Source organism: Ictalurus punctatus, chromosome 23 (genome assembly GCF_001660625.3).
Source record: "Ictalurus punctatus breed USDA103 chromosome 23, Coco_2.0, whole genome shotgun sequence".
Lineage (NCBI taxonomy): Eukaryota > Metazoa > Chordata > Actinopteri > Siluriformes > Ictaluridae > Ictalurus > Ictalurus punctatus.
The window spans coordinates 14,616,278-14,628,756 of record NC_030438.2 but is presented as its reverse complement, the minus strand read 5'-3'; the positions used below and the strand labels follow the sequence as shown (position 1 = coordinate 14,628,756).

At 38.6% G+C, this 12,479-nt stretch overlaps 1 protein-coding gene across 1 annotated transcript in view; it reads right to left on the bottom strand.

Annotated features, from left to right (window-relative positions):
* Positions 1–12,479, bottom strand: part of itga8 (integrin, alpha 8) — a 109,291-nt gene that overhangs the window by 73,842 nt on the left and 22,970 nt on the right. The window contains exons 8-12 of the mRNA XM_017453733.3: positions 11,897–11,941; positions 9,983–10,026; positions 9,227–9,283; positions 7,668–7,720; positions 3,330–3,535 (exon numbers count right to left, since the gene is read on the bottom strand). Coding sequence (XP_017309222.1) covers positions 3,330–3,535; positions 7,668–7,720; positions 9,227–9,283; positions 9,983–10,026; positions 11,897–11,941 — 405 coding nt within the window. The remainder of the gene's footprint in view (positions 1–3,329; positions 3,536–7,667; positions 7,721–9,226; positions 9,284–9,982; positions 10,027–11,896; positions 11,942–12,479) is intronic.

Genomic DNA, 12,479 nt, shown 5'->3' with positions numbered 1-12,479 from the left:
TAGAAAGGAAACAGCCTCTGTATTAATGCTACTAATGCCAATATCTGTTTAAAAAATTAACACAACTATAAGGTCACCTCAAATATTTATTGATCAGTTAAGACAAGGAAATATCTTACCAGATGACAAATATGGTCTACCAGTTTGACCAACTTGGTCTGTGTTTTGGCAGCTGGAAACTCATCAGACTGAGCAGACTGCGGTCTGAGTAGGGGAAGAGTAGGGGTATACCCCGGTGTCCTGGCGAAATTCCCCCATTGGCCCTTCTCTATCATGGCCCCCTAATAATCCCCATCTCTTAATTGGCTACATCAATCTCTCCTCTCCACTAATAACTGTTGTGTGGTGGGCGTTCTGGTGCACTATGGCTGCCGTCGCATCATCCACATGGATGCTACACACTAGTGATGGTTGAGGAGAGCCCAATCCAATCTTTTTTTCAAATATTACAAATTACTGCAAACTGTCACTCAGCTTCATGAGATTTCATGAAATTTTTGCAATTGTTAATGGTAGCATTATAGACATAGCTATTATAGACAGAATTGTTAAGAGCTATTATATTTCTACATTAATGCAAAGTGTTAATTTAGTGTTAAGCAGTTTCAGTAAATGAATGTGTTTTAAATTGAGCTGATACAGTAGAATGTTAACAGCTTTAATTGGTACAGCTTGTAAAACGTAGCAAAACTGTTTACAGGAGTAATAAGCCTGGAACCTCACGCACTTTATCCCAAACTAATTATGTGGTGTGGTTAAGCTTGAAGTACAAATGCTCAGAAATTATGTTACTTTTAGAGGATTGGAAAATTCTTTTTTACAACTAAAATCTAATTTTAATTATACTTTACTATGATACTTAAGCATTATTTTGGCATATTTATACTTTACTTGAGTATTACTGAAATGGAATTCTCGTCTTCTTACTAAATTTTCAAGAAAAATCTGTTTTTTTACTCCTTATTTAGACCTTCGTTGTACTTGTCACAAATCTTGAAGGTCTCTTTTTCTCTTGTCCAGCCAATGACTATGCGCTATATATCAATTAAATGGGCTTAGTTTAGCATCCAATCAAATTCATCAAAGTAGAAACGAGAAACAAAATTGTGTTAATACGTCAATTGTGGTGACCTTCTCATGCTACACAATGTAGTTAGCGCTATAGCTATAAACGTGTGTTTGAATATGGATAAGCCACCAGAGCTCAGGAAAATGTTTCATTACACTAGAGCAAAGACTCATGTAATATGTGGTGAACTCCATCTTATTTGAAAACGCATGTTGGGGTAAGTTTTGCAGATTTTAGGAACAACTGTACATTCATGCAATTATCTAATCAGCCAATCATGGGCACAGGTTCATTGAAACTGGACAGTCTTCAAATGCCCATGATAGCCTCAGACTCTTGTTCTTGGCTGACAGGAGTGGAACCTGATGTGGTCTTCTGCTACTGCAGCCCATTCACCACAAGGTTAATGTGTTGTGTATGCTGAGATGCTTTTCTGCTCACCACAGATATAAAGAGTGATTATATGAGTTACTACTGTATATCCTTCCTGGCAGTTTGAACCAATCTTGCCATTTTCCATCCTGTCGCTCACTCAATGTTTTTTGTTTTTCGCTCCATTCTGTGTAAACTCTACAGACTGTCGTGTGTGAAATTCCCAGGAAATCAACAGTTTTGGAAATACTCAAACCGAAATACTGAAATACTCTCAAATACTCAAACCCATCTAGTACCAACAACCAAGCCACGGTTAAAAACACAGAGATCACACTTTTCCCCACATTCAGATATTTGATGTGAACATTAGCTGAAGCTCTTGACCTGTATCTGCAGGATTTTATGTATCGTGCTGCTGCCACAATATTGACTGAATGGATAACTGCACAAATGAGCAGGAGTACAGGTGTTCCTATTAAAACTGGACGGTGAGTGTATATTTAACTAAGTTAGCCTGTTTTCTTTGCTAATGTCATAGACTAGCACAGATTCCGGTAGTGAACATAAACTGGCTAGACATTCAGTCAAATTCTAGCTAATGGTTTAATATTGATTATTTCGAGGATATTTTACATCTGATTACTTCATTAGCAAACTACACAGTGTTAGTCATGCATATGACCAGCAAACGTACAGAGCTTGAATAATGTTTCCAGGCAAAATGCTGTTGTTGCTTTAAAATAATAAAAGTTAAATATGTTTTAGATAAGTAATACAACTTTTCACATCAAACATTTAATTTCATCACTTAATAATTTCAACATTTACTTTCTTTTTTAAATCCTTGAGTAGATTTAAAAGTTTTATTTTTATTTTTACTTGAGTACATTTTAAACTGTATACTTCCACAGTTAATTGAGTTAAACTTTGGCACACTTTCACTTAAATGTAATTCTCAATACTTTTTCCAGCCCTGTGCTTTCACAAGATATTATTCAGAGTCAAGTTGAAGAAGTAGGAAGAATGATAGCAACCACTTCCTGGCTAAGATCTGGTTCTGAGACTCCACTGAAGAGTTTGTTCTGAAAATTTGTTTCAAGCAAAGTACAGTCAGCATTATTTAAGTAAATATGTCTAAACAATACTTCTTTTGAGTGTTCTAACATTATGTAGCAATACTTTACACCTTGTCTCAACATTGGATTAATTACTAACATGTTGCACACTGCTTAATTTGAATAAAAGTCTCTTTTGGTATCGTTAAGAGCTAAAATGACTTTGATGGAATTTATAATTGCAACTCAGATTAGGACACAGTGTGCCACTGTGGACAGCGAAAACAAATGTGAAAACTAAGGACACTCTGAACTCGGCAACAGAAGGTCTTTATCACACATCTGCACAGTAAAAACAGACTTGTATATACACACTCTCACAAGTACACACACATTTGTTATTACTACACGTAATCTCTATTATCTATTCATAGAAACATACTTTCATTCCCACAGGGTATAAAATGTCTTGTTTATTCTGTCATTTTATGGGACATTTGGTTTCCACACGGGCAGTGAAACTAGTTCTCACACACACACACACACACACACACACACACACACACACACACACACACACACACACACACGCGTTAGAGCAGGTCATGCAACTCCTAACAGGAAACAAGTGACAGGGTTGCTGGGTCACTAGCTGAACTCCTAAATCCTGATTGAGTTTAGCATTAGAATAGGATTTCCTCCTCGCCCAAGACTAAACATGGCCTGAGATCAGGAAATGTGGAGGAGTAGAAAGAGCTATTGCCTTTTGACATGCGAGACCACCGAAAACAGCCAAAAATAGAAACACACCCACACACACGTACGCTTACCCAGGTATCCGTCCTGATTGATGTCTCCAAGAGGAGCGATGGCGCTACCGTAGCGTCCAAACAGGTGTACACCGGTGAGTGTTATGGGAGGTGAGAAGAGGAGTGTGTCCTCCTGTAGGTAGAGGTAAACCCGGCCCACCTCTCGTGGCTTACTCTCAAACTCCCGATCCATATACAGGGGCGCTCCGACCAGAACATCATCCAACCTACAGACACACATTAGAAAAGATAAAGAAGCAATTTAGATTCAAAATGGATTGTGATTATGAGGGATTCCAATGACACAAACTAGGAATGTAAACGAAAATACCAATACATTAATCATTATATTGAATAAATGTTCTTCACAGATACGAATAGAAGGAGAATTATTTTGTTGAGAAAGCTTTCCAAAAAGGATCGCAGGGCATCTGGTTGAGACTAGTAGTGTGCAATAGGACAGGGAGCCCACAGGGGCGGACTTAGCACAAGGTAAAGGTGGGCTCCCCGAAGCCAAGAACCCCTAAAATCCAAATCATATATATTTTTAATTATTAATACTAAATAAAATATGCTGAACATTTAAATATCGATGTTAAAAAACTGAAATGAAGGCCACAAAATCACTAAATCTGAAAGTCATGTGAGTGGGACATTTGGCTGATTTATACTTGCTGTTAACCACACGTACGTACGCAAGATCGCTGCTGCATGTAAGCTGTAGTCATTTGTGCATTGTGCGTTGTGCATTTGTGCATTGCGTCGCTTGTGCAAGTCCTCAGAAATTAATTCAGAGTGTCTGTGTGATGCAGAAGCAACCATGTGATGTGGTGTGATGTGGAAGCAGAATAGGTCCATTTGACACTGGGACCGTATCTGAATAAATGAACTAGCATTGTGTCTCAAATTGTATACTTATGTACAATTATAGACCATTTTGAGTACTAACTCTAATGGTTTTCCTAGTACAGTTATGGTTTGAATAAAAAAAAAAACCCTCAAACCCACAAACCTACTAAAAAGTCCAACAGCAGAACATTTTGAAGAGAAACGGCCTTCAGTGTGTTTAACATCGGTGTGCTTGAAATTGCTAAACATTATACTTCGACGAAGAAAGCAGATGAACTGAGATGTTTTGGCTTTGGCGTGCCATCTATTGGACTCCGCCTTTAACCCTCCAGATTTGCATCAGATACACAACACATGGTGAAAATAAAGTATAATTACGGATGCACTTTCATGCGAGGAAAAACCCCCCACATTCATTATAGAATTCAGGCAATTTTACTGTATCTCATACAGTGTGGCAAGTAATAATCTGGAAAGACCTTTGTAATATAATAGTCTAAAACTGTATTTAAAGAGAAGCAAATCAGTAAATGAATCACATGAAAATTAATCACATGTAAATGAATCACATGTAAATGAATAACATGAATATGAATCACATGAATATGAATCAGATGAATATGAATCATATGAAAATTAATAAATAAATTAAAAGATAAAAAACCCACATTCATTTACATGAGCACGAGTTGGAGTGTTCATTCATTTGTCCGTATCAGTAAACGAGTAATTAGTAGGGTTGTAGTCAAGACCATTATTGTCAAGTCCAAGATCAGGACTAGCCAAGATCGAGTCAAGACCCAGTCAAAAAGGGATTGAGATCAAGATTGAGTCCAAATGAAATGAAAGTCAGACCATATACACATATGCCTCATCAAATTCGCAAAATCTCTTGAGAATAACCTAGAATCCCAACCACTGTTGGCATATAGTTGGGTTACCACTAGAATACAACATGAACATTATATTTTATATATGACTCAAAAGGCCAAGACCATATTTAGCAAGAGCAATGCCCAGGACCAAAACAAGTCCAAGTACAAATCCGATAAAAATCAGATACAACAGTATCAGATAAATATCAATACAGACAATTCAATAGAGAAAACGTCTCGAGACGGGACATCAGTCCTACAGCCATACTAATTAATAATTAGGCTACAAGTTTGTTTATAATTTAGGAAATTGTTCCAGTTAAATTCATTAGAATATACTGCAGGCAGGTACAAAGAAAAACTAATAGCTTCATGCTTAAAAGAACAAATAATCCATCTCTAGCTGAAACCAATTATGAACTAGAGTGAACTGTCAGAGCCAGAAGTGCTGGCATTTCTACATTTTTTTTTTTTAACACAGTGTTTATATTATTTCCAACAAACAAATAAAACCCTTTCTAGTTTTATCCATGCTCACTTTGGGTTAAAATCCGAATACAGATACAGATACAAATATTTAGAGCACTGTACAGATACAGATAGTGGCATTGCTTTACACCAAACATACACATGCAGAGACCAGCCTATCATTCCCTGAACACACACACACACACACGCAAACTTGGTTGAATACATTCCTAGGAGGAAATGACAGTAATAAAACAAAGAGTGCAGTATCAAAAACTCATCATCCTGAATCGAGACATCAGCTATATAAAATAACCAGTGAAATAAATGACGCTAGCAAATCATGTGTATTTTGGAGATCTGATATTAGAAAAGCTGAAAAACAGCTTTAGGTTATTTATGTTCAAGTGGAGGCATGCCAAACATTGCTGCACTTTTGAAGAGATTGTGAGAGTAACCAGGACTGATGCCATAAACCAAAGCAATATTTTTTCCACATCTCATGTTCCAAAGCTGAAGTTGAACGAATGAAACTACTGAACCACATCTGACTATTGTTGTGGGTTACGTCCCAACCAAACAGTGTGACATTCCACCCTGATTAAAGTGTGATACCAAAGTAAAAACAAACACGTGCCTTTTCTATTTACACTAAGATTTAAAACATTTTTTTTTTAGCAAATTGTCCATTTCCTTGGCTGTCATTACAAGACGTCTGAACACTCAGCATACTCTTCATCTTGACTTCCTGTTTAGTGGCTTTTGTGCTTGGCACTGTATGCTCTTGGGTATGTTAGTGTGAGTAAAAACACAGCGTTATGGCATAAACACAGGGATTGGGTTAAAGTTAGGGAAATTGTAAATGCGAACACTACTACGCTACATTTCAAGCTTCTATCTAAAGAGAGATGAGAGCCGACCGCAGGGTAATCAGCCATGTCTGTCCACAAAGCCCAGTGAGAACGTCAAAGACTCAACACAGGAAGAGAGCACAGGGAGCAAAGTGGCTCTACTCCACATAATGTAAGAGACAGAAAAGAAGGAAAGAAGGATGATAGGGTAAATGTGGTGTGAAGAGAAGAGATGAGACAACAGGAAGAGGTGGAAATTGAGAATTATACAGACTAGAAGAGAAGAGACTAGAAGAAAAGCAAAGAAGAAAAGAGAGGAAAAAAAGACACAAAGAGACCAGAAGAGAAGAAACTAGAAGAAAAGCAAAGAAACGAGAGAAGAGAAGAGAAGAAAAATTACATAAAGAGATTAGAAGAGAAGAGACTAGACGAAAAGCAAAAAAGAGAAGAGTAGAGAAGAGAACAGACAGGAGGAAAGAATAAGAGATGTAAAGAGACAAAGATTACAAGCAACAAGGGAAGAAACAACACAAGACTATGTGAGACAAGATGACCAGGAAAAAAAAGCAAAGATGACAAGCAACAAATTTGAGAAAAGAAAATCGAAATGAGAAGCAATAATGGAGAAGCAGGTCAATGAAGATACAATCAGAAATAGAAAGAGATGAAAAATGAAAAGCTGACAATAGGCAAGACAAGACTCATATTGAGACAAGAAGACATGAGATGAGATGAGATGAGATGAGAAAATACAAGAGAGGAATAGAAACAAGGTACAAGAAAAGATGAGAGGGAATAAAAATGCTGAGAGACTGCACAAAAGTCAATAGTGAGGAAAAAAGAAAAGAAGAGACAAATGGGGGAAAAAAAAACATTAACAGACAAGATGAAGATATAAGAGCTGAGACAAGAAGAGCTTGGTAGTGGGTGGGAATTGGCAAGTGACCAAAGTAGGGGGGAGGTTTTGGTGTTACTCGATAATTTTACTCAGTGTGCATTCAGACTCCTAATGACCCAAACTAAACAAATCCACAGCGTTAACTCCAAACCTAATTATATCTCATGAATTAGATCAATCAGATCTTCAGGCTACAAAGTTAATAAAATATATATGAAATCTGCACATACCCAGTAACACAATACATGCATGTTTCTATTCCAAATCCAAATTAAATCATCCAGTAACTGTGTCTAATTTCACTGGAGTCATGCTGATGATCTGTCACACCTTTGTACAGTAGGTCAGCCTGTGTGAATCGACTCTTTGTCCTTCTCTAGTTGTGTTGTGTTTTGTTCAGCTTTTGTAGGAAACTTACCCGTCTCCATTAATGTCCGTCACTGCCACAGTGTATCCAAAATATGAAGCCATCTATTTAAAAAAAACAAAAACCTTGTGTTACCTAAAATCAAATTTCCTCAGTGGAAGAGCCTAGTTACACAATTTATATTTAGCAAAAAGGGATATATGTTATAGTATGTCACAGCACAGGATGCATTAAAGGTATTAATAAAATAATTTTAATAACTTTTAGGGAGCAGAAAAGTAAAAAAAATAAATAATAAAAGTTCAAAAGTCTGAATCTAAGACCTGTGAGCAACTTATCATTCATTAATAAATTAAATACTTTAATTGTTGGCAAATCACTGTGTGTTTCCACTGTCTACGTGGAATAACACACCTAGTGATGACATAACGTAAATGTCAGCAAAACAGGCTGCAAGAATATAGCCAATTGGAGCTCAAATTGAACGGGCGTATCTCTGATTGGCTGTGTGAGTCTACTCCACTGGGTTCGTTACACCCACCGCCTCTCTTCATATCCTTCTGTGTGCTTTTCTGACAACTGCTGGTGGTGGTGTTGTTGCATTCGGTTTCACAAAAGTCCAAAATAATCCTCTTTAAAACGTTTGTTAACCACAAATAAGACAATGTGGATACCAACAACAAAAACCCTTATATTGCTTTATTTAATCTTTAAAAGCCCATTAATCACTGTTTATATATTAATGCACTCCTTCTAATACATTATTGTTTCTATAGTAACAGCTAATTCACAGGAACTTGTATTGTCGACGGTCCACATAACCAAAGCCTTATAGGAAACAGAATAAAAAATGTGGTGTATATTCAGAGATCTTGTTCAGCTTTCTGTAAGATGTATGGTTAACATTTTTTGGAAGGAGTCTCCAGTGTCAGCACTTGTAAATGTTTGTCACCTGTATAGCACTTGTATGTGATATTCCTTAATGATTACACAGCCCAAACTACAGATTGTGGTTCATATAAACTTAAACATAGAGGGGTCATCCTGGAAGAGACCAGGGATGTTTCCCTCTATAGGGACAAATGAAGACAAAGGAAGGCAGCAAAATTAAATGCTTCCTAGAGCATAACTGAGACACAAGTTTTTTCCCTTTAGTTTTTCTTCTCAGACAAAGTAGACTCAAACATAAAGTGTCATAATCTCAGTCACTTTTCTAAAACAAATCACATAGTTTTTGCATTTTCGATATATGCGTATTGTTCAGTCCCTCCAGGATTTTGCGATTGCAGAAATGAACGCAAAATCAAGCGAACACCGCAATATTTGGAGGAGCTTGCAATTTTTTGAAAATACCGCAGATTCTCCAGAGATTTGGGCCAAAACGCTTTTTTTTTAAGCAAAAAAAAGCACAAAAACTCCGCAGGTTCCATCGCAAATTTAGAAAAAAGCAGCAGCAAAATCGAGCATTTTTGGCCGCAGCAATCACACAAAGCTCTGCGCAGTTCTGTACGGACCGATTATTCATAACAGTATTAGTTTTTCACAGCTAATTAATACATTTCTGGTAGCAGGCTTTTGGACCATACATATGATAGATGGTATGAACTGACCTGCTCTCCAGTAAAATTCTGAATGAGGGTGAGATCTGTGGAGTTTATCACAGCAACCTAAAAAAAAGAGAATCTGATTAACTTAAACGTAAAACGTCATGGTTATGATCCATCCACATCCAGACTTATAGTGATGTAATGTAAACAATGTATACGTAACACTTTGTATGATATCTTCTTAAATGTTACATCAAAATAAAACAATTACAGGAACAAACGCTACGAACAGACATTTAATAAAACTGAAGCTAGTTTTCCTGACTGCCTATGATGGAATCTAAATCAGATCTAGTAAAGGGCACCCCTCCCCAAACCCCTGATAGTACAGTCCAGCCTGGGAATTCCTTAATAAAAGCTAAAATAACATCCAGATGAGGTGAAGCAGGGTCTTACCTAGAAACACTTACCTAGAAACACACGCCGACCCTAACATGCTGTATTTCTCCATATGGAAGGCTTGAAATCCTCACACACTGTCCTCATCAACATTCAAACCAAAGTTCATGACACCACACGTAATTAGATGCTATGGTATTTTCTAACCATTGTTGGTGCATCACTGCCTTCCTTGAGCAAATAACTCATATCACACACATCTTCACGCACTTCCTTTTTCATCCCCACACCCTTATCTGTGTCTGCCCTTTCCTGTCTGGTTGAACTGACCTCTGACTCCTGTGACAGAAGGATAATCAGAGCAAGAGACAGAGCGAGAAACGAAACATGAGAGAAACAAATAGTGTAGTTTGTGCTTACATAACCGAAGTTCTGCGCTCCTCGTGGAACTCCTGCTACCAATTCTGCAGAGAAAACAGTCGCTTAGATAAATATATAGAACACAAACACAAACTTGAGAAACTGACACATATGCCATAGCTTTCTACACTTGAGAGGTTTTTTTGTGGAAAAAAACGTAGAATATGTACAACCTACTGGTGTGAATTTCTCGTGGAACAGAACTTTGAGTCTTTTTAACACACACACACATACACACACACAGATGGCAGATGTTCTCACTGACATCTTCAACATCTCTCTGAGCAGCTCCATCGTTCCAATGTACTTCAAGGTTACCACTATTATCCCTGTGCCGAAGAAGTCTTTAGTGTCCTGCCTACCTACGTTCGAATGATGTTCATCGACTTCAGTTCAGCATTCAATACCTGATTGGAAAGCTGAACCTACTGGGTCTGAACACCTCCATTTGCAACTGGATCCTGGACTTCCTGACTGGGAGACCTCAGTCAGTTCGGATCGGGAACAGCATCTCCAGCACCACCACACTGAGCCCGGGGCCCCTCAGGGCTGTGTGATTGGCAGTGCACTGCTGTTCACTCTGCTGATGCACAGCTCCAATCACATCATCAAGTTCTCCGATGACACAACCGTAGTGGGTTTCATCAGCAAGAACGACGACTCAGCATACAGAGAGGCGGTGGTGCACCGGCTAACAACCTGTCTCTGAATGTGGACAAAATGAAAGAGATGATTGTTGACTTCAGGAGAGCACGGAGTGACCACTCTCCGCTGAACATCAACAGCTCCTCCGTGGTGATCGTCAAGAACACAAAATTCCTTGGTGTTCACCTGATGGAGAACCTCACCTGGTTCCTCAACACCAGCTCCATAGCCAAGAAAGCCCAGCAGCATCTCTACTTACTGCGAAGGCTGAAAAAAGCCCATCTCCCAACCCTCATCCTCACCAAATTCGACAGAGGATCTATTGAGAGCATCCTGAGCAGCTGCATCACTGCCTGGTTCAGAAGTTGCACCTTATCGGTTCTCAAGACTCTGTAGCGGATAGTGAGGACAGCTGAGAAGATTACTGGGGTCTCTCTTCCCTCTATCATAGACTTTTACACCACACGCTGCATCTACAAAGACACCAGCATTGTGGATGACCGCACACACCCCTCCCACACACTCTTCACCCTCCTGCCGTCTGGAAAAAGGTACCGAAGCATTCGATCCTCACAACCAGACTGTGTAACAGCTTCGTCCCCCAAGCCATCAGACTCCTCAATACTCAGAGATTGGACTGACACACACACACACACACACACACACACACACACACACACACACACACACACACACACACACACCCAACAGTGAGGTGTGGATAGTCACTCATTCTCATATAAATATTTCCGAGAGTGAGACAGACACATAGACAGACAAAGTGAGAGACCGGCTAAAAGACTGAGAGACTGAGTGCTGATGCATGAATTCAGTGATAGGAAAGGAGTGTGCATGTGAGTTAGTGTGTGAGTCAGTCTGTGTGTGTCTGTGACAGTAGATGTGACAGTACGTGTTTGATGTCTGGTGAAAGTCTGGCTTTGATTGGCTGAGGAAGTGCTCTATAATTTGGGCTGCAGCATTACAAAAGCGGAACACAAGTCAATGAAGCCCTAATTCTACCACCCACAGAGCCTGCCACACACACACACACACACACACACACACACACACACACACACACACTATTATGTCTTGGCTAAGGGACTAAATTTGGGGAAACAGGAAACAAACATTTCTTCTAAAATGCTCCTTGCAGCTACGTCTAACTCGACTATGAACTTTACTACAATAACAAACGTGTGTGTGTGTGTGTGTGTGTGTGTGTGTGTGTGTGTGTGTGTGTGACAGACAAATGGAGAGAATTTTCACCTTGCTGTGAATCACCAGTGAACTCTCCCACAGCTACAGAGTATCCTGATGGACAGAAGGAAAAGAAAGAGAGTGAGTAACACACACACACACACACACACACACACACACACACACACACACACAGACACACACACACACACACACACACTCACACATACTCACACACACACACTCACACACAGCAGGTTCAGTTATAGCTTTCAAAATCTGGTCTACAGGGTTCTCAATCGTTATATTCAGGAATCCCTTTCATTGTTGAAAAGTATTGGCACCCCTTCTGATCATAGATTAATTTCAAGGGTTTAATCTAACTATATAAATATTAAACATCTTGTGCATGTATTTTTTTTGGTCCTGAACTTTTCACATACAGGACTCAGATCTGTTCCACTGGGTTCAACAATTAGATACATTTTGTATCATAATTAGACAGTTTCACATTTATATTAAAATTGCAGTTACATTCAGGTTAACATTATTTACGCTTGTTTTAGAAACCCATGTAATTAAATAAATAAAAAAATCCCATGGAATAGAAAACCATGTAATTCAAGCTTACAGGCTTAAAACTGTAATCACT